General features: G+C 37.8%; 1 protein-coding gene and 1 long non-coding RNA gene across 4 annotated transcripts in view; one reads left to right on the forward strand and one right to left on the reverse strand.

Moving 5' to 3' along the window:
• The first annotated feature begins 1,395 nt into the window (after positions 1–1,395).
• LOC115919972 lies at positions 1,396–6,215 on the forward strand. 3 transcript variants are annotated; one of them, XR_004062093.1, is made up of 3 exons: positions 1,396–1,474; positions 3,714–3,828; positions 5,445–6,215. It is a non-coding gene; the product is annotated as an uncharacterized LOC115919972 (long non-coding RNA). The 3 variants fall into 3 exon arrangements; XR_004062091.1 differs by lacking the exon at positions 1,396–1,474 and adding an exon at positions 3,037–3,066; XR_004062092.1 differs by lacking the exon at positions 1,396–1,474 and adding an exon at positions 3,039–3,075.
• Positions 6,216–18,991: 12,776 nt separating this feature from the next.
• The window catches only part of LOC100891083, an 18,668-nt gene continuing 13,730 nt past the window's right edge, over positions 18,992–23,929 (reverse strand). The window contains exons 6-9 of the mRNA XM_011669811.2: positions 21,645–21,830; positions 20,548–20,667; positions 19,807–19,883; positions 18,992–19,255 (exon numbers count right to left, since the gene is read on the reverse strand). Of these exons, the coding sequence (XP_011668113.1) occupies positions 19,237–19,255; positions 19,807–19,883; positions 20,548–20,667; positions 21,645–21,830 (402 nt within the window). The 3' untranslated portion in view covers positions 18,992–19,236. The remainder of the gene's footprint in view (positions 19,256–19,806; positions 19,884–20,547; positions 20,668–21,644; positions 21,831–23,929) is intronic.

The raw sequence follows: 23,929 nt of genomic DNA on the forward strand, positions 1-23,929 counted from the left end.
GGGGTCACTTAACATGATGAACCCATCTTTAGATTGATATTATGAATAGAAATGGCATAGTTTGCATAATATGCAAATTAGCTTACGATATAATGGAAAATAATTAAGTGGAGATTAAATTCAGTCCCCCAATAAAGTAGTACTATAATCAAACAATCTAGGTGTTTAAACTGCTTTAGGGGGTCACTATAGATGATTAACATAATAGGCTATTCATATTAACATTATACATTTAGTTTGCATATTGTGCAAATAAGCCTCCACCTATTAAAGGGAAAGTGTGGCAAATAAGTCATATTTTCCATATAAAAGTGCATGTGGTAACCAAATTAAAATAAATCAAAAGTAAACACTAATGTTATTAAAGGGACTGGGTAACATAGTTCAGATGAGAGAAAATTGGCGCTAAGGTGACTTCAATGCTAGATGTATAATTAAAGATAATCTAAAAGTTTGAGTGAAAAGAGACTATTATTAATGATACAAATTGGGGAAACCTGATCTGATCGATTCCTTAGTTCTCCAACCTATATTATTATACAAAATATACACTGCCTTGAGAGGTTCTGGTTAAAACTATGCGCAAGAGGTGACTCCAATAGTACTATTTGCTGAGGGGCGCAGCCCCGAAGCAAATGGTACTTTTGGAGTCACAGAGGCCCATAGTTTAACCAGTACCTCGAATAGAAGGCATGGTATATTTGTTTTATATCCTGCATCAAAAATTTATTTGAAAAAAACAACAAAAAAAAACAACACATTTTTTCCATTTCCAGTTTACGTGTAATCGCTATGGGAGATGTTTTGGTATATCGGTAACGCACTTGACTTCCAACCTCGAGATCCCTGGTTCGAGTCCGGGTGTCTCCAACAATTTTTTGCTTCACTTTTTTTTCCTTTTGACCTTCACTGTACCATCTCCTTTGATTATTTAAACACGTCTAATCTTAAATTTATCGACCTTTGATACTCCAGACCTACAGGCAAACGATTTAGATGACATATTGTATCGTCACCGTTTTCACGAAGTGGCCTCAGTGGCCAAAATCGTTGAAATTTTTAATTTCGAGTTTTGACCGTTTTTGAGCAATGTATATAAATGTCTACAACTTCAGTAATTTTCAAAGTCTAATCTTGCTTAATTACGTCATACGTGACGTCACGAAACGTATCACAAGCAGTACAACTGGCAAGCACCGTTTTCACGAAGTGGCCTCTTACGCGCAAATGTAGTCTGCTATTGATAATCTTCTTCTTCTTCTTCTTCTTCTTCCTCCGCTCTATCGGAGATCAGCAGCTACCAGGGTACTGCAGTTTGTCATAGCAGGCAGGATTGTCAAGTCAAGTAGAAAATGTATTAGCGATTGCATTAGCACGAGCAGAGTGGATATTGTACACGAACTGGCTCCGCGAAGCCTTTGTCACAGATGCCGGTGCTTCTGGCGGAATTGTTAGAGGAATCTGACAGCCCTAGGTAATTATTTTCACTTATTTTAAAACAATGTTATGCATCGTTCAATAATATCGTCTGTAGCAGTATAAACAAACTCATATTCTAAACGGATATCAAGTTACGAAATGGCGAGATAGGTCATTACAGTCCCACGCACTGTTTTCTGCGTGAGTTGTATTGTCGGTCTACTAGTATGCAGATCTAGTAGTACGTACTATCAACAGAGTGCTACTAAGTATTAAGTAACACAGTATCTTAGATAAGCTTGAACATGTATAAGTGCAGGAGCAGTTACATGCAATAACAACAATGTCACGAGTCGCAAGGCGAATTCGCTGAAGAGTGAAGCCCAGGCCAGGGCAGGGGAGATATCATTAATAATAATTTTACATTAACTATGTTAACTGATTAAGCAGTACCAGCCCAAGCCTCCAAGGCAAGGCCCAATTAGCCAAGGGCACATTTTGGTTAAAATTCAATGTCAATGTTGATATGACAATGCCAAATCATAAAATGGCAATTGCGACGTAGGAGTTGAGTCTAGGCTCAAGCGCGAGCCTAGAGTCTAGATCTACTACGTAAGTACTTACGTACTCCTAGTACTAGATTTAAATGTTACATGACCCCCTCGTAAGCTCTTTCCATGTTCATGTTATAAATACGAGACTGAGACTTGAATAGTAAAGCCAGGTATGCTTGAATGAATAAACAATTTTGTGCTTGCTAATAATTTAAAGGGAAATCCAACCATGAGAATTGAGATGAAGTGGCTTAATTTCAGCAAATGCAGAAAAATGAAGCAAATACATTTCATGTTTCTTCCCGGTTTTACCAGTAGAATAGCCGGCTGAGAGGACCATCACTAGCACTCCCAGGCTCAGTGGCTGATGTCTAAGTAGGAGTTTGACGTGGAGAGCTTTTAGCATGTTGTTGAGGTACTAATGGATGGGGGGGGGGGGGGGTCAACCTAGCATAGGCTGGAGCGGCTTCTTATACACTCGGCTTTATGCTCATAAACGCATGCCTGCTCTTAATTAATTTGCTTTAAAGACAAAGATAAAGCTGATGGTATGGGAAGACGTCCACTACAAATTGCTCCCTCTTTATTGTGCATGATAATTTCATTTTGCCACCAAAGTTGTGGTTGAGCTACTTAAGGTGTACCTTTTGCCTTGGACTTAGAGGATGACAGGCTTTTTGTTTTGTTGGGGGGGGGGGGGGGTTGCTTATAATAGTACTACCGTAGTTGCTTCTGGTATAGCGCACATGTCCGTCACGTTGTGAGGGGGGGGGGGGGGGGGAGTTAGCACTAATTTGGGTTGTTTCATCCCATGTTTGCAAGACTGAGACTGAATTATGCAAGGTCTTCTTAATTGCTTTAGATAATGATGTGCTTGCTAATAAGTTAAAGGGATATCCAACCGTGAGATGAAGTGGCTTGTTTGAACAAATGCAGAAAAATTAAACAAATACTTTTCATATTTTTTCATAGTTTACCAGTAGAATAGACAGCTGGGATACGCAAGAGATGAGGGACCACTAGCACCCCCAGTGGTTGATGTCCATGTAGGAGTTTGTGCAGCTGTGTGGAGAGCTTTTAGCAAATTGACAAGGTATGTGTGGTAAGGAAATTAGCACCAAAAGAAAAGTTATAGATTGGGAGTTGGGCTGGCGAGGGGGAGGGGTCAATCTTTAGCAAACAAATGAACTATTTTCATTTACATAACAATGATCCATGGACAAAACTATGCTGGGAAGTAATTTTCTAATGTGCGCAAAGTGGTGGGGTTGCTAGGAGGGCCCTCCAAAGATGACTGGTTCCCAAACACTCAATTTTTTTTCATAAACGCATGACTGATCTTGCTTTGAAAGGTTTTAGGCAGTTGATGGTATTGTAAGGCATCAAACACAAGTTCCTCGCTCTTTAATGTGCGTGACAGACATTCATTTTGCCAACATGTCATGTTTGAGCTACTTATGGTGTATCAACGTACAAGATGACAGGCTTCATCTTATATTTTGTATTTTTCTTATTGTCTTTTTTTCATAGGGGGAAGGGGGTGAAGAAGGAGAGTTACACTAATTTGTGTTGTTTCATCACAGAAAAAATAAAATAATATGCTTTAACCTGATGCCTGTAATTTTTTGAAGAGATGCGATTTTAAAATCATATCATCCCAGTATAGCTTCCTGTACGAGCTGTGTTGGGGGTTTTCTGCATCCATCATGAGTTATCAAATATATTCTCCTTTTAACCCAGCATCTTCACCCTCTGCCCTTGAACTGATTGCTTTTCCAATACCACGGTTTGGAGGTCAGACCAAACGACTGACAGACCGACCGACTGAATAGCTAAGTCCCCTCAGTCATCAAAGGTAAGTTTTAACCTAATTTGTTACATTTTATATTGTTTATATATGAAATATTTTTATAATTTTGACTGGTTTTAATGGGAATATGAAACTATATTGCCCAAATATAATCATATTGGCCGGGTTGAAGACGAGGGCAATATGGTTATGTTGAGGGCAATATTGTCTCATATCAACCAAAATGTGAGCTAGTCAATGTTATTATTATCAATTATCCTCTTCTTATATTTCAAGTATCACTTATACATGTATCATGTACAAGTACCCAGATGTGAAACGTATGGTAATATGCTCTTCTATTACCCGCTGCTACATCACGCGTGTCTTTATGCGATAATTGCACCATAAATAATAATGAATGTTATACAACACCTACGTGGATCCTTGTCATTTGATTGGACGATTGTTGGTCACATGGTATTCAATAGATGGTATATTGCACGGTCGTGCATTTTTGGTTATATGCGCCGTGCATTTTTGGTTATATGCAGACTGCGTATCTCTCTGCTGCATGTGCGCGCGCGTATCCCTGCGTGTATCTGACGCGAAGGCAATCTGCATGTAATTGAGAAGGCTTGACTCGAACTGTAATTTATCTTTATAAGGAGTAAAGCATAATTTGTTGATTAACGTTCTATTAGGTCTTCTTCGATGTTGTATAAAACAAATAATGAATGTTTTTCATTCGTTTAATAGTGCAAATATTTTCATTCGTTGAAAGATTAACGTTAATTCTATTCAACTCGGCTGACGCCTCGTTGAATAGAATGTTAATCTTTCAACTCATGAACATATTCGCACTATTGAACTCATAACCATTCATTATTTGTATAATATTATACTCTTGACTAACTTTGAATATTGATCCTTATTGAGTGGTCTTTCTGAAAGTTGATATAATAAAGTTTCTTTCAATCTGGCAGACAAGTACATGCAAGTGCATTCATTGTTACTTACTGGGTTTATAACATTCATCACAAATTTGCTGATAACCTGCAGATTTTATATCTTCTTTAGATATGAACATATCAATTCAATGATTGACAACAAACCCAGTAATACATATGGAACCCTATCATATCATCTTCAGTGGTTGATAAATACTGTATAGATGTTCGCTACATTTTTTTATTGAAATGGAATACAATAGTACCATACAGACCATGGAGTATGCTGTCACAATTTTTTAAACAATATACCAATCCTCCCAACATAAAAGTGTTGAACACAGGAAAGCCATTCATATTTTTAAATAGGAGTTATACCACTCTGATTTCCTACCAGGAATTTAGTGCCACAATGTCACAAATTGCATTCTAAGTGAATAAATGGTGCAACAGTATTTATAAAACAATTGCAAATCTGCTTTTCTACTCGGTGCATGCTTCGCTTTTTTTTCTGTTAAAAGTAGACCTTAAATCATATTCTGATTTTCATTTATAGTTACTGTATATTTCAAAATATCAATTTAGGACAGAGTAAAACCACTTTTTATTTAATACCCGTTTCTAGGTTTCATTCCTGTTTTATGAAATAAAATTACTATGTCCTCTCTACTTATCATTGAACAGAGTTATTGATAACTTGATTGTAACAATCTTTTGTCAATTACCTCTTAGGATGGACAAAAATACAGAAGTTATTGTTAGGTGGGATCGTGATGGAGAGATCAATTGTGGCAAGAAACGAGATCTTTGATATAACGGAAGGCGTAGGGTGGGTTCAAGAGTCACTATGAGCTAGATGGATGTGGACTGGACGGGGACTGCAACGCTGACAGGAGACTCTGACTCCGAATGTGCCTCCATTTAGAGGTTTTGTGGTCTAGTGGATAAGTCGTTGGACTGTGGATCACAGGATCCATGGTTCAAGTCCCGCCACAGCAGTAATGTCTTTTGGCAAGATATTAATCTACATTTGCCACTCTGCTGTGAGCACCGAAAGCGGCTGCCTAGCAGAGCCAGGGTAATAGTTAAGGCGCGTTGAGCATATTGTTATTATTATTTTGACAGTGACAACCTCCCTCCTTCCTCACTAAGAACAGCACAGACTAAGGTCATCCATCATATGAAAGTTGCATGTAAGAAGTTTTAATCCCATAAACTTACAGTGTTGTATGTTTTTAGAAGGATTTGGCATGTAGGACTAATATTAATTGCTAATAGTTTATATTTCAAAGGGCAATCCAACCTCTGTAACAAGTTGATTTATGTTAAAGCAGAACAAAATGAGTGTAATAGACTGGTGAAAGTTTGAAAGAAATCAGACATAGAATAAGAAATAATGTTTGAAAAGTTAGATTACAACATCTATGTAAATCTCAGATCTGCAATTTTATGAGGCAACAGGGACGTATGCAGCTGACAACTTTGTATGTCATACACAAAAAATATAAATAATTAATGATTTTCTTTTCAGCTCCTCTTCCATTGTGGCAGTACTCAAACTATATTGTAACCCTCCCTCCCCCTAATCAGTGGCTTTGTGAATTTGCATTTCAGAATTTTCCAAGAACACCGGTACCCCCTTCTTTATAGAGCTACCATGTTGTATTTTTTGCCATGAGTGTGGGCTACAGTTAAATATGTTGCAATTTTGATATTCAAACATGATTCATTACACCGGAGTGTTGGCTCAGTCAGTAGAGCGTCCGCCTCACAACCGGGAGGTCGTGGGTTCGAATCCCGGCCAAACCTTGTTTGGCGTTCAACAATAAGGGATAGAGCAACGTCGATCTGGCGCTGCTCAGTGGCTGCCGGGCTCACGATCAATTGGGCAAAAAGAATTTCCGTTTCGGTTTAATAAAATTTTGAGTGAACTATTAGGCTATTATTATTATTATTATTATTATTATTATGATTTATCAATTTTTAATGATTGTACATGTAATTGTGAAATGAACTGTACAAAAAAAAACGATTCCAGTTACTGTATATTGCAAAGAAATAAATGCAGTCATAATCAAGACGAAAGTATTAATCTTAAGATTTGATTGCTTTGTGCTATTCAACGTTTATTCTTATTTAGTTAGATTTGTTTATAGGAGAAATGTGTCTGAGAGAGTAATGTACTAAAATGATAATGACTTATGTGACAACAAAGAGGGGTAATAAACGACAAAAAGAGAGATAAAGAGAGAGAAAGAAAGAGAAGAAGGGGGATGTTCTTGTTTGCATGAGAGAGCTAGAGAGGAGAGCTAGAGAGAGAGAGAGAAAGAAAGAAAGAATTGAGAAGAAGTACATAGTGCTTGGTGTGCCCCCCCCCCAAACAAAAAGTATACAAATATGCTATTGATCATTGACAAAAATATTCAATTAAACTTAAATCACATATGAAGCAGGACAGTATATACAATTTCCATAACGGGCATTCAGAGTCACTAACAAATTATTGCATTTCCTGCATTATGTGAAGGATTCAAGATGAATTTCTGGATGGGGCAGAGTGATGCGAGTCTAACATTGAATATAGTGCTGTGATTTCGAGGAAACAGAATCAGCTAGGTATGACAAATATAGTTTTATGGGTGGGGGGGGGGGGGGGGTACGCAAATGGGCATTGCTTTGCACAGCGCGCACGTCAACTGGACGGTTCGTAAAAACGAAATTTCACATAACCAACAGGGGAAACGGGGCCGCGTAAGCTGCGGGGCCACTACGTGAAGACGAGCCTAAGCGTGGATGTCAAGTTTTTCGTTTTCACGAACCGTCCTCTGACTGTCCTCTGTGATTGAGGTCTAATTTTTGTTTAAATAAACATTATTTCCACGTAAAACTTATATCATTTCATTCTGTAGATAGTGTACTATCAAGATATCCAAAAAAATGAATACCATCACATACTTTTTCCCAGTGAAAACAGCGATTGTAAAAAAGTGAAACTTTAAACGCGTTTATCTCAAAATTTGTTTCTGTACGCTAAAACGCTCTTGGGACACTTCGTGAAAACGGCGACGGTATGATCCCACGGGCAGTGGAAACTACCTCGCACTTTTGGTCATCTTAACGTGTATTCTTTGCTCAAGGCCCCAATTCAATTCCAAATTTCCAACGTTATTTAAATTACACGAGGGTTTGCATCTTTCTACAAAATACACGATAAACAATTAGCCAAAAATAACCTCGTGTCAAATTTAGCTGAATGAATGCGGGTATTATTCGATGGTCAAAAATTTGTAAAACGACTTTGAATTAAAGGGAGACAAAAATCTTTTCTCAAAGTTTGTTCGTTGATGCAGGGCAGCAGGGTGCGATCCAGCCGGGGGCGATTTTCAACAACATGAAGCAAATAGTAAGCATCTAAAAACTTCAGATGCCTGTTTGATTATGATTTAAATTTGAGTGTATGCCTCAATCATATAAAGAGAATATAACCACTATAATTTCGCTGAAACGATTCTCCTCCTTCCCCTTCTTCTTCATCTTCTACTTCCTAGTAGTAGTAGTTGGAGTAGTAATAGCAGCAGTATCATAATAATCATTGTTATATTTATAATTATAGTAAATATCGTAATTATATTCATTATTATAAAGCTTATTTTTTATTATCATTCTTATAATTATTTGTATGCTTCTTCTTCTGAACATAATTATCGTATACACAATACGTCATGTGCCAAGAATTTATTGCTATGATACATCCAAGATGTCTATCAAAACTGTCAATTCGTTGCTGAAAAAATTAAGCCAAAAGAAGGAACATTAGAATTTCTATTTTAAATTGAAATAAATTATATAGGAGAAATAAATAGAGAATACAATCATGATTTTGGAACTAGGGGATTAACATGGACATAATGCACTTGTTTACATGACCACATTATCTCTTATTCATTCTACCTCCAATGTTTTCAGACTGTTTTCAAAACAATATCATGTTTGTCGATCATAGTTCTATGTAGCTTGATGTCTCATGGTAATTTAATCAATCTAAGCAACAATTTTTGAATTTTAGCGACAATCGTTCGCCATTGCTGCTCTTTAATACTATTATGACGTGCAGTAACAAATTGAAATTTCAGAACTCATGATAAATTCGTTTAACAGTTGATTCTACTTGGTTGATTCTATTGTTCGGATTATTTAGCAGAATGAGATAGAAATTGACATTCTCATGGCTAACGACTTTGCGTTCGTAGTTGTTCATCGTCTCTACAATGCTATTTGAACAATATTTGGTGACAAAAGAAAAAAACAGTTGATTCTACTTGGTTGATTCTATTGTTCGGATTATTTAGCAGAACGAGATAGAAATTGACATTCTCATGGCTAACGACTTTGCGTTCGTAGTTGTTCATCGTCTCTACAATGCTATTTGAACAATATTTGGTGACAAAAGAAAAAAACAGTTGATTCTACTTGGTTGATAGAAATTGACATTCGCATGGCTAACGACTTTGCGTTCGTAGTTGTTCATCGTCTCTACAATGCTATTTGAACAATATTTGGTGACAAAAGACGGCATTTTTTAGTAGCTTCAAAGGCCATCAAATAACAAAAACATGGCACATGAAAAGATCCTCAGTACTGGGTCTGATTTAAAGAAAACTTAATTTGAATCCGGCCATATTCTGTCTCTCTCTCTCTCTCTCGCTCTCGTTTGGCATTGCCTTCATTTTCCTCGCTTACTTTATTCTTACCACGGAATATGTAATGTTTATGCACGTGTATGCCTCAATCATTGAGAATATACTCACTAATATCGCTGAAATGATTCTTCTCCTACCACTTTTTCTTCATTTACTTCTTCTTAGTAGTAGTTGTAGTAGTAGTAGTTATAGCAGCAGTCAGGGGCGGCCGAGCGACTTCCAAAGTGGGGGGGCACCAACAAAAAAGGGCACTTTCTGGAAAAAAAAAGGGCACCTACAGTGGGAAATCTCAAAGCGAAAATATACAATTTTTTAGACATTGGTATATACCCCTACATTGTGATACATTATCAGGGATGATTTCAATATTTGTTTCTCTTCATACATCATTCAATATATGGCTTAAGCATCATACTTTACAGTTGGGTGTGATGTCTGAATATGCATTTACGAGCCAGCGAAGCGAGCGAGAAAAATTTTAAAGATCTGTGAGGTCGCAGTGCGAAAAATTACATCTTATAAAGAGGAAAAAAGCCAATCGTGATGGGGTTATAAGCACATTCTCATAACGGAAGACTGAAAAGACCTTTGATAAGTAACATAATTATATCATCTTTAAATGCGAGCGAGCGCAGCGAGCGAACTTTGGGGGAAATTGCTCTTAGTCGCTTTAAATAAGGGGCACGTGTCAAAGTACAAAGGATAATTATAAGAGGTGAAAATGAGGCATTTTTTCACCTGAAAAGAGGCACTCACCAGTGATGAAAAAGAGGCGTTTACAAAAATGGGAAATAGGCATTTGTTGACGGAAAAGGGGCACCCATCAGATTTTGATAGGGGCATTTATAAGAGGTGAAAAGGGGATAGGTCCCTTATTAGAAAGGAAAAGGGGCACGTATCATTATTAAAAGGGGAATTATCAGAGTTGAAAAGGGGCACTGACCAGATATGAAAAGGGGCACTTATGAAAATGTAAAAGGGGCACTTATAATAAAGGAAAATGTGCTTTTGTTGAATAAAATGGGGACACCGTTCAGATTTTTAAAAGGGGCAGTTATGAGAAGGGGAAGGAGCTCTTTCTTTTCAATGGGGGCACTTATCATAAGGAAAAGGGGCACTTATTAGAAAGGGAAAGGGGTAGTCATGAGAAAGGGAAGGAGCTCTCTCTTTTTAATGGGGGCACTTATCATAAGGAAAAGGGGCACTTATTAGAAAATAAGAGGGGCACATGTTAAAATGAAAGGTGTGCTCATCCGAGTTTAAAAAAGGGGTAGTTATTAAAAGGAGAAGGGGCACTTCTTACAAAGGAAAAAAGGGGAAGTTGTCAAAGTAAAAGGAGCACCTCTCAGTTTTGAATAGGGCAATTATCAGAGGTGAAGGGGGCACCTATTAAAAGTGAAAAGGGGCACTTACTAGAGATTAAAAAGGGCACTTATTCAAGATAATTTCAAGATTTATGAGAATGGAAAATGGACACTTATTGCAAAGGAAAATGGGAACATGTCGAAGGAAAAGGGGCACGTGTCAAAAATAAAAAGGGCACTCGTCAGAGGTGAAAAGGGGGAAGGGGCCCTTTTACTAAGTAATAAGGGCACTTGTCAAAGTAAAAGGGGCACCTTTCCTATGTAAAAGGGGCACTTCTTACAAAATAAAAGGGGCACTTTTCCTATGTAAAAAGGGGCACTTTTGGGGTATCTGAAAAAGTGGGGGGGGGGGCACTGTGCCCCCCCTGCCCCCCCGGGAGAACCGCCTCTGGCAGCAGTATCATAATAATCATTATTATTATCATTGTTATATTGATTATCATAGTAAATATCGTAATTATAATCATTATTATAGTAATTATGTGATATTGATATTATTCTTATAGTTATTTGTATGCTTCTTCTTCTTATCATTATTATCGTATACACAATACGTCATGTGCCAAGAATTTATTGCTACGATACATCCAAGATGTCTACCAAAAATGTCAATTCGTTGGTGAAATATTATCAAGCCAAAAGAAGGAACATTAGAATTTCTATTTTAAATTGAAATAAATAGAGAATACAATCATGATTTTGGAACTAGGGGATTAACATGGACATAATGCACTTGTTTACATGACCACATTATCTCTTATTCATTCTACCTCCAATTTTTCAGACTGTTTTCAAAACAATATCATGTGTGTCGATCATAGTTCTATGAAGCTTGATGTCTCATGGTAATTTAAGCAATCTACGCAACAATTTCTGAATTTTAGCGACAATCGGTCGCCTTTGCTGCTCTTTAATACTATTATGACGTGCAGTAACAAATTGAAATTTCAGAACTCATGATAAATTCGTTTAACAGTTGATTCCACTTGGTTGATTCTATTGTTCGGGTTATTTAGCAGAACGAGATAGAAATTGACATTCTCATGGCTTACGACTTTGCATTAGTGTTCATCGTCTCTACAATGCTATTTGAACAATATTTGGTGACAAAAGACGGCATTTCTATGTAGCGTCAAAAGCCGTCAAATAACGAAAACATGGCACATAAAAAGATCCTCAGTACTGGGTCTGATTTAAAGGAAACTTTATTTGAACCCGGCTATATTCTCTCTCTCACTCGTTTGTCATTGCCTTCATTTTCCCTCGCTTACTTCATTCTTACCACGGAATATGTAATGTGTATGTGTAGGCCTCATTATGTTAACTAGGGTCAATGGTCAAATTGTCTCAATATATCTTCATACATCCATAATGATCAAGGCTAAACAGTAGAAACTTGACATATGGATAGATCATAATGGGAGAAGCATTTTATATAACAATATGACATCGTGAAAATGCATTCTTCATTATGTAAATCATGGGCATACGTATCACCTAATTCGTCGAAGTGACGAATTAAAGTCTAGTTATTATTGTTTTTATTATTATTATTATTATTATCATCATTATTATTATTCATATTATTATTTGTATTACCATTATTATCATTATCATCATCATTATTATTTTTATCATTATTATCATTTTCCCTAATACTATTGCTATATATAATGTAGCTATCGTCATTATTAGTGTAATTGTTGTTTCTCTGTCCTGCTTGCCTTTTCTATTTCCTGTATCTATTGTATCCTTTTTACGTCCTCATCACCATGATCGCAGTTTTTTTTCTTTTCAGTCTCATGACCTACGTATAAAATAACCCTTTACTTTCCTTTTCAGGAAAATTTCATCGTTAAGTTATGCGCATGTGATTTTGTTATTGCAATAAATGCCAATCCAATTCTATTCTATTCAACATAGGAAGCTAAAATGCAACGAATACAACATACCTACACGAGTACGACTTATAAATACAGCGACGTGCATGATTATTCAATTTTGTTCACTTTCGGTCATTGATGAGCGAATTTTGTCATTTATCATTTTGCTTTCATTTAATTATAAAACGATAAATGACGATATGTAATTCGGTCAAGGGTGTTGCTATAAGCGACGATCACATCCGACCCTCTAACTAAGTTTCTGTTGCAAATCATTAATCATTGTCGACGGAAAATCTAGAAACCTTTAAACCTTATATTTCGATGTTTACCAATTTTTGTTTTCTGTCAGACAGGGAAACCAATTGGTTGTCAGAGTTGACTCAGATTCAAAGTAGGCTGTAATAAAGTCGTTCTCATACCCCGCATTGTATATGATATGTTTTTTTCTAGAGGACTTTAGTGGTTCTTTCCCAGATGTCTGTCAGCGACTCTTTGTTGTCTTCGGTAAAGAATGCAAAAAGCGAAAAAGTTTCTTCAAGTAAATTGGTTCTTAAAAATAGGGGCATGACGTATTATATCATTCACGCCTTGTTTGGAGTAATAAATTATGACGAAATTGAAAGCATAAATGTGATTTACCTTTCCATATTGCATTTGAAGACACATGCATTGTGATTGCGACTATAAGATGGAACAGACGTTATCAATCCTGGTCATGATGCCCATGCTGTTTGTGGCACGGGTTCGTGGCACATCAAATGATGCTGATTACAGCACAATACATCATCATCGTCAGCATCAGCATCAAGGCAGTGTTCAATATGCCAAAGAGGAAAAGGCATTGAACTTAACAAATAATTGTGAACTCCTTCCCTCCATAAATCATAAGGAAAACGTGTATTTACTCTCGCGGTTACTCGAAGAAAGTGTTATTATATATTTTCACCTTCACATTGAAGGCATGACTAAACTTTACGAAAGTCGAACTGATATCGACCCATTTACTTTTATCTGGACTCTAAAAGGGAAGGGTTACTACTTGTTAACTCTACCCTATGACTTTGTTTACCTGTCGCTAGGAACCCTGAGCTCGGGTGTGAATGACATGAAAGTGGACGTCCCTTTGACGTCTGACCATTGCTTCAGGAAACAATCCGATGAGGAGAAAGAAATGATGCTTGTTGGTTACCTCTCCCGCCTGGCAGGCACCGCCATGTCCATGTTAGTGGCGGGAGAGAAGGTGCACCAGGAACAAGAGTATAAGATATGCGCCGAGAAGAAACCCATACGCACTGACCTCTCGGATGCTAGGACCATGGACACCATATATCAATGCTGGTTGGATGGTGCGACCGAATTTGTTGAGAAGGCTTGGTGGATAAATGTTTTGAGGTTTATCGCATTTGTCGTCACGGCATTCTCCCCTCTCATTCTCATAAAATTCACAAGAAAACACCCACCATTGATTGTGAATAACGAAACATTTGTTGAAACTAAAAGTGACATACCACTTGGCGTTCATTATTTCCTCTTTCATTCGTGGAGTGACAGAAAATGTTTTGTTACGCTGAGAACCCTATTTTACGTTATGTTGCTGACTTTATTACCACACAGTCGATGGGCCGTGTACCTTGTTTTGGAAGGGAAGGCCTTCATCCGTCGATTGAACTGCACATTCTTCCATAACTTCTCTTCCCTTGATACGATACTTATTGTAACATTTGTTGTGGTTATGATCTTCTGCTTTTGGATATCAACAGTAGCCTTTATGATGATGTCTTCTAAAGAGCAATCTCCAGGAGGCAGAAGTTCCTTTGTTGAATTTATCCGATCACTTTGGACTATACCAAGGACCAGGTGGACCATCCTGCATCAGTTCGGCCCTCTAGATCTCCCACCCTTAATAGAACATTCTGGTTCGGAGTTAAACAAGTTTTGTGGTTATGCTCTGCGTCGCTTCCAAACACTCTTCTATCCTCCTCTCTGGTCTTCGTTCTTCACACACAATGGTTGGCAGTCATTGTGTTGGTTTGTCCCATTCTTGATATCATTATTATTCTATTCAATCCCTTTCTTATATATACCTTTTCAACCATTGGTCGATGTTAACGGTCCAATGGATACGAATACCCCTATAATGAAGCCCGACAATAAAACAGAACGGTCGTCTCATTTCATCTATATTTGTACTTGCAGCCATTTCCCTTCGATCAAGAACTTCTTGAAATTTGTAATTTGCTGTTCCATTATGGTTTTCACAAACCTTTCAGCAAGTCTATTTATCATCTACCTGATGGAGATTACTGCACACACTACCATAGGTCTCTTGATCAACTACAACACTATGCAAGGTGCCATTTACGCAGCTACTTTATTTGCTGCATTCGTACTGAAAATCTTCATACGATTCTATGACGAATATAAAACCCGCCTTCGCCTGTTCATCGATATAGCCATTTCAGTCGATAAAATATCAGCTTCACAAATCGCAGATCAAGACCAAATACTCCATGTCCCGTGGAAACTGTTCTTGAAATACATCGCGATATACAAACCCATTTACGTTGAGGTAACCAAGCTTGGAGCTCTGATCACTTTTCTGTCGTTATTCGCGATGTTTGTCTTTCACCATATGGTAGTTACCATGGAGATTGCAGATGTCCCCAGTGTGGCAAATGCCATCGGTCTACTCATCCTCTCGAGAATATTACCGACTCTGAATGTTCTTAGATCCCAAGAAAGCCAACTTACAGAGAAAGAGGAACTAAGATCAGAGATAAAACATTTTTTCTTGAAACATAAGACGATGACGGGCGAGCGTCTTGTGTTCTTGGTAAAAGCAGAAGCTTCGAGTACACCCTTGCTAGGATCTGATAGAGTATTGGAAGGTTATTAAGGGAGATGTACAAGTACAGTCACGATCAGAGGCCATTTTCACTCTTCAACATTCACCTTTTTTTGTGTTCGGGGGGGGGGGGGGATATGAATTAGTGCAGGATCGATTCCTTAATCACGTGGGGACGGCAACTCCTAATGTCCTTACATAATAATGGGGGTACGTTTATGTAGGTGCTCCTTTGCACGAAATAAGTAGGTCCTCGGTTATCATTTTTTTTCCCTGGAATATAATAACATGATTCCTCGATCAAAATGTGTGCGAGTATATGTGTTCTTGTGTGTATGTACGTAGACTACATTTACAGTATATGCTATCCGCCAATATAGCTGTCTGCGGCGGCGGGTGAAGGGGGGGGGGGGGGGCACATCTCTCCTCCGACATCTGGGCAATAATAGATAGCGGTTTTTGAAATGAAAATTTGCATAAAATTGGTATGAATCAATAGATGATGCACCAAAGTGTAAAGTGGTTTTTAAACATTACTTGCTTCGCTCGCTCGCAAATTGTAGAGAATGCAAGTTAAAAATTCTGATATTTTCGACGGCCTATTGATGAACTTTTACTCGTATTATGCCTATGTGTGCAAAAAAGACAGACTGTCGTTCAAACTGCTCAATCATCACAATCGTACGACAAATTTAATTACTCACGTAAGTAAGTAAATAAGCATACATGTAACTATGGATTTATTTCCGAAGATATATCAATTAAAACTAAACATAAATTGCATTCAAAACCATTTTACTTTCATTTTTCATGTAATTTCATCTAAAAGAATATAGCTAATTATGATCGATAGGTGCAATAAATATTGATAGATATCATCGATACAAACTTTCACGCCCTTTTCCCCCCCTCTCTCTCTCTCTCTACCTCTCCCCTCTCTCTCTCTCTCTCTCTCTCTCTCTTTCTCTCCCTCTCCCTCTTCCTCCTTTTCTCTCATATCCCCTCCCTCTTTCCCCCTTTTCTCTAGTTCTTACGAATAACGATAGGCCTACTGTCAGCTATAGGCCTTCAGTATTAAATTAATTTGATGCATAAGAGTTTCCTTGTAGTTTCACTTCAATTATCGGAAACAAAATATAATTACTTAGTCTCTTTGAATGAAGTACGAGGGAAGCCTCAGTGTAGCTATGAGGGGCACTAGGAGGCACGTTCCCCTCATTAAATGAAGAAATGGGAATGGAGGCGGGGGGGGGGGGGGTCAGGAGCTCTATTTTTTGCCAGGGGGTGTCTTTCAAATTATGAAACACCCCCCTTTTGTCAAGGGGGGTGTTTGAACACCCAAAACACTCCCTAGATACGCCCTTGACCCCAATCCTCTACCAGCATCACCACCATCTCTGTACTAGTTTCATAATATTCTTGGATTTAAAAAAAAAAGAGTACACACATTACTATGTTTCATAATTTATTGAATAAGAAAATACGCAGTATAAAGTACGAGTTTTTATGGGATGTGTCTCATTAAATTTCACCAGAAATAGAACAGGACGTACATAATCATACAATCACAGGAATATTTCATTTCATATTATAATTATTACTAACTGATCATCCCTATCTGTCCCTGTCTGCCTGTCGCCCTCTCTTATTCTCTTGAAAATGTTCTCATTCATATATTTCTCTCGCTCTCTCTCTCTCTCTCTCTCTCTCTCTCTCTCTCTCTCTCTTTTCTCTCTCTCTCTCCCAACCCCCCTATTCGGTAGTATCTTTACGACAGCCATACAGGTGTCTGAAAGGTATTTTAATTAGTGCACGTATAATATCACGACTCCTTTGTTTTGCTCCTTTGCTCTGGATGTAAATGACAAACAAAAATCGCTTTCAATGAAAAAATGATGATACCCAATAATTCAACGTTAATTTAACATCATAGAACTCAAATATAAGCCAGAGACATGTCTCTGTATCAACCAATAGCAAATAAAATGTCACTCTTATATTTTTCTTTTCTCTACAGATCACCTATTTTCTTCCCCTCTCTTCTCTCTGCCATCTTCCCACCAGCTGGTCCCTTTTTATTTCTCCTTTTTTTAGTATCAATTATTATCAGATCCAAGTACAATGTTGAAAAATTCGTCGTCATTTCTAATCTCAATTTTCGTTTCTTGTCAATTTGGGTGAATTGTATTGGATTCTCTTATATTACTTTGAACAATGCAACTATTAAATCTTTGATTGTATCAGTCTTAAGAGGATTTTCTTTCAATAAACCGAAATAAAAAAAATAAAAAAAAATGTTTATTCAATATATATAAAATATTAATTCAATAATACATTATATAATATTTCAAAAGACTGAAATTACTTTACACGTTCAATATGAGTCAATCCGTCAGACGAATGTTATCAAGGGCAGATGATGATAAATTCTTTGCTATGAATAAAAAAAATTGCATTTCAGTAGTGTGACAAAAGAAATCTTTATAACCTGCGTTTGAAGAAAAAGAAGCTCTACTGTAAAGGTGTGATGCAGGTCGGTTAGTATACTAAACTTTGAGGGGGAAATATCTTGCACGTCAAGATTGATGGATGGTCCCATTCCACAAGTAATAAATGAATTTAGAAAAAATTAAACAAATTTGTAAGAAAAAGATATGCATCGATATTATGTTACCAGTACAAAAAACACTCTTTAAATCTTTCCTCTCTCGTTATAAAGGTATAGGGTTGAGGTCAGGTTTGACGTTAGGGATAGAGGTGGCCAGAGTTGAAATTAATAATAGTAACCCGGTCTATTGTCGCGAAACATTTTGTCGCAGCAGCCTGAGCAAGTAGGGACTTTTAGATTGAGTGGACGAGAACACGACGAACGCGACTGACCATGCGTGTCAACGTACTGAACTACCCATGTTGACTACAATTAGAAATCTTTTAGATTGTACTCGACGATATACATGCATGCAGGAAGTAACACTATGAACATCACGGACAAAGAAAGAGGACAAAATATACAGTTCCTCTCACTATGAATATGACGGACAAAGAAAGCGGACAAAATATACAGTTCTACACATTTTTACATAATAGCAGTGAAGGGATGTTCCTTTGTCTACCTGAGAAACTGTATATTTTGTCCGCTTTCTTGTTCATAGTGTCTTTCTACCCTCAACTATTGCTGTGGTAGACAAAAGAACACCCCTTCACTGCTATTATGTAAAAATGTGTAGAACAAGTGAATATGCATGTGACACCTGTTCTACACATTTTTACATAATAGCAGCTAGGAAGGGATGTTCCCTTGTCTACCTGAGGAACTGTATATTTTATGCGCACGCGGCATACTAGTTCCTTGAGCATGTTTATGTAAAGGCGCTATTTAAATTGTATGTACTAGATTCAGGAAAATCAAGGTTGACGCATTCTTGATCGCCGACTGAGACGACGTGACGCATGCGCAGTGCCTTAAAATGACGTGACACGTTGCAGTCAAAGCTGTCGACGTGCAAATTTAAAAGTCCCTAGTGTCGTAGAACTACTTCGTCATTTTCAATTCTGGCCGTTTGACTGCCCATAGTAATTCAGTGATTAAAACGACGACTCAGTTTAACCTCCACTTCCGTGTTTCCGTGCCTGAAAGTGTAACGATTTATCACAATAAGATGCCTTGAAAGCCCTGGTAGTGCTAGCCATCCCACGAACAACGATTTACTCTCGAGTCTCGTGGTAGAACTATTTTCTCTTGGCGGCTCTGTAATAAGAAAATATAAGCAAAATCAATCATTCATTAATACGTATGTTGTCCATTAAACCCTTATTAAAGAGAATATGGTGGAATGACTGTCTTGTTCTATGCTTTATGTTATCAATAATTCGATGGTATAGATAGATGGCGACTATATTTACACAAAGCATTGCTATTTGAATAGATTACTAGGTATTGCTTATCATGGGCAATGAAGCTCGCAAAAATGCATAAACTCGACAATGATTTTGTTTTGGTCTTCATAATTTTTACAGAATACATCGCATTTTATTTCACTTGATGCCACTTTCAAAAGAATTGCTGATATTGTAGGAGCTGTCAATTAATGTCAATACGAAGATGACAATGGCTTTGAATTTGTATTTGGGCAAAATGATCTTTTTAAAATAACCAATCAAAACCCTTCCGAAGATGAACAAATAATTTGGCAAATGCATCATCTCTGATTTCTTCTTTAGTTGGCATAAAGGATTTTCGAATAGAGGGGTTGGGGGGGGGGGTGTTCCTCCACACATATTATATCTTCATTTCCTAACCTTTTGATTTGCGGAAGTCCAGCATTTGGCGGGGGAGGTTCACCGTCATCATCATCTGATAAACATTCCTCCACAAGCTATACATGAAAGAATATAGTAAACACGATTAGCATGTTAGAAATCAGAGACGTTTCTCAATTCGACTGCTCTGCTTGTACACGACATGAATCTCTTACCGCTGAGATGATAAAAGATTCATACATGATTGTGGATTAGTGAACAGAAAACTAACGGGATGCTATTTGGTGAGATTCGAAGCTCTGCAATAATTGTAAACTACATAATTATACCGAAACGATCTCCGTGCTCACGCTTGTGGGTTATGCGTGGATAATTGCTCCTCGTGATTGATAGGCCCATTTAATTCTTTAGAAAGCCAATCATTTAGTACACACAAATTTTACCTAACTGTGTCTTATTTCCCAATCAAATTATATACCCAAAATGCACATGCAATGTAAACAAAAAGTTTTTATCTGAAATCTAATGACAGACTTCATTTCCACTTGACACATATTTTTTTGTCAGGTTTGCGATCCTTTTTACAAAAACTGTTAATCCGTCCCCTGCTGTGTAACACTATAGCTACGAGGAGGGGAGAGGGGGTGGGGGAGGGGCATTACACATGTTATTTGGCGTTAAAATACAAATTTGGTAACACGATGGACACAGACTGTACCTGCTGGAGGTCTGGGAAAAAGGAATTATGTGGAATAAAGAAGAAAATGAACTTGAACTTACTATTTCATGGTTTTCTTTGCTGCACATGACATTTGAACTACCGATAGCAGCCACGAATGAAATAAGAATCTGAAACAATGCGATGATCGACAGGATAACTGCTATCGCCATATTCAAACCCTGAAGAAGAAACAAAATATGAAACATGCTTATTGTTAGGGATAGAGGAAGAAAAAAACTAGTAGTCTATAATTGAAACACTTACAGGACTATTGCACTAAGTCTTATGAAATTTGTTTGATTAACTCTCCGTGTTTAGCAGGACACAATTAGCTTCCCCAATCAAATTTATCAAGAACCCCAATTCGTATCAGGTTATTATCAAAACTCTATACAGCATAATTATTGTACACAGAAAATTAGAGTACTTGCATGTTTTCTATTTCCTGATATAGTAAGCAATTATAATGAACCCGGCGAGCATGCTGAATTTGGAGGTAAGGTTTCTTAGGCCATTAAATGCCTTATCATCAGAATCATTTCCGATCTTAGAGGTAATTTCTAACTTTCTCCTTTTAATATTCAGATTTAGTCTATCAAACTTCACCTTCCCTTTTGAAATAGTTGAATGCAGACCGCTATGGTTCAAACTAATGCCATCATTGGTATATATTGAATTTAAATTTGTCATGATAACGTCCTTAATCTTACATGTGTACGTCATCTCACCTTTGTTTACTCTGATGTTTACTTACTATTTTGTGTATTTGTCTTGTTTGTCTAAGTAATCTTTACTTGGTTATGATTTTTCTTATATTGCTTCTTCTTCCTCACCCTATTAAACCCTTAATTCTTGAACTTTTTGGACATTTTATTTCTGGTTATCATCAGATTCAGATTCGAATTCCAATGAATTCTTTATTTTTGTATCAAAGGATTTATCATTATTTTGATTATTATTATTTCTTATTTAATAAGTATATAGGCCTATATCATATAAAGGAAGGAGGCATAATTCTCTATTCAAAAATAAAATAAAATCGCAAAGCCTGTTATACGATCGATATAACGAGACAATTAAGATAATACATTACACAATGTATACATCAATATGTAAAATAATGATGTAAAATGGAAAGAAAAACATCTCAACTGACATAATTTTGACTGCAATCTGCCGGAACAACGTCGCTTATGTTCGTCGCTGTGACGTCATCAGATGTCGACCTGACACTGGATTCTGAGCACATCCTTTGGAGTTCTTTAGATGACTGGACCTCGAGACCAAACATCATACAGGATGTAATACAAGCGAAGATAGATACCAACATGTACAGATAGACCTGCAGGTTAAAGGTCACACCATACAACAATTTAAAAACTAAAATGTTAAATTACAGTTTAAAGGGGGGGGGGGGGAGTGACCACTTTTTCTGAATAATATATTAACACTTTGAAAGTTCTGGCCCCAACACTATTTTTTCTCTCGAATATAGCATGTTAAAAGTGTTAATCTGACATTTTGAAGAGGTGGTCACTCCTCAGCCCTTTAAAAGGGTAATTTATCAGTTTAGTTTTTCGAGTTAAGATGTACTAAAAGAGAAGATAGACATGAAGATTAAAAGTCAAATAGAGTCATTATCAAGTGTCATGAGGAATACTTTCTGATATTGTACTTATTTCAGAAACAAAAAAATAATTTAACAGTCATTTAAATGATAATTTACCCCTCGAAGAGTAAGAATTGCAATGATAAACATGGATGAATATTTCACACAGATACTTCTACTACTACTACTACTACTACTACTACTACTACTACTAGTAGTAGCAGGCGCGTATCCAGGATTTCTTAGGGGGGGCCCGAATTTCAAATTATGCGAGCCAAATATTGGTACGTAATGGTGACCAACAGTGACGTAATGCGGGGGGGGGGGGGGTCGGTGCAAACGCGAAACGCGGAAGCTTTGACGTTTTATTAAATTATTCGAGAAAGAAGACGACTCGTTGTACCGTTCTCGACTCTTAATCTTCGTCTGAATTTAGTTTTTCCCCTCCCGCGCGAAGCGCGGAAAATGTTACGATTTATTAAATTATTAGAGAAAGAAGACGATTCGTTGTCGAGTTCTCGACTCTTAATGCCTGTCTAAATTCAGCCCCCCTCCCCCTCCTGCGCGAAGCACGGAAGCTTTGACGTTTCATTAAACTATTGAAGAAAGAAGACGATTCGTTGTAGAGTTCTCGACTCTTAATCCTTGTCTGAATTCAGGTCCCCCCTCTCCTCCCGTGCGAAGCGCGGAAGCTTTTAAATTTCATAAGATTGTGAGAGAAAGAAGACGATTGGCTGTACAGTTCTCGACTCTTAATCCTCGTCTGAATTCAGGTCCCCCCCCCCTCCCACGCGAAGCGCGGAAGCTTTTAAGTTTCATAAGATTATGAGAGAAAGAAGACGATTGGCTGTACAGTTCTCGACTTTAAATCCTCGTCTGAATTCAGGTTCCCCCCTCCCGCGCGAAGCGCGGAAGCTTTTAATTTTCATTAAATCATTAGAGAAAGAAGACGATTCGTTGTACCGTTCTCGAAAATAATCCTCGTCGGAATTTAGTTCCCCCCCCCCCATCCCGCGCGAAGCGCGGAAGCTTTTACGTTTCATTAAATCATTAAAGATTCGTATTACCGTTCTCGCCTCTGAATCCTCGTCTGAATTCAGGTTCCCCCTCCCGCGCAAAGCGCGGAAGCTTTGACGTTTCATAAGATAATGAGAGAAAGAAGACGATTCGCTGTACCGTTCTCTATACTCTTAATCCTTGTCTGAATTTCAAAGATGTTCTTTGTCTGCTACTTTTTCTTCCTACGTCCTCTTCCGATTTTGGGGGACCGCGGTCAGATAAGCATTCAGGGGCCCGCCTTAGGGCCCCTGGTGGGGTCGAGGCGGCGGAGCCGGCCCGGAAACTCAGGGGTTTTAGGCGTTTAATTAAGGTCAGATGTGCATTTTTTTTAAAATACTTATATTTTGTGACACTGGAAGGTCACTATTTGGCGTAGGGTCCACGGGGCGGAGCCCTCCAAAAGAGGGGTTTTAGGCATTAAATTACCGTCAGATGAGCATCTAAGGGCCCGCCGTAGGGCCCTAGGTGGAATCCAGGGAGCAGAGCCCCCGAAAGCTTTGGGGTTTTAGGCATTTAATCACGGTCAGATGAGCAATCAATATCAGTACGCCAGTATCTCCTCTTTTCCTTTTTTCTTTCCCTTTCCTTCCTTCTCTCTTATTTTTTTGAGTGGGGGGGGGGGGGGGGGGGGGGGGGGGTCAACAGCTTTGGAGGCAAGGCCCTTTCGGCCCCCCGATCTCCTTCTTCCCCCTTTTCTTTTCTTCTTCCTCTTCTTTCTTTCCCTTTCTCTCCCCTTTCCCTTTCCCTTCTTTTCCTTTTTTCTCTTTTTTTTT

This window comes from Strongylocentrotus purpuratus, unplaced genomic scaffold (genome assembly GCF_000002235.5).
Source record: "Strongylocentrotus purpuratus isolate Spur 01 unplaced genomic scaffold, Spur_5.0 spur5_scaffold_7, whole genome shotgun sequence".
Lineage (NCBI taxonomy): Eukaryota > Metazoa > Echinodermata > Echinoidea > Camarodonta > Strongylocentrotidae > Strongylocentrotus > Strongylocentrotus purpuratus.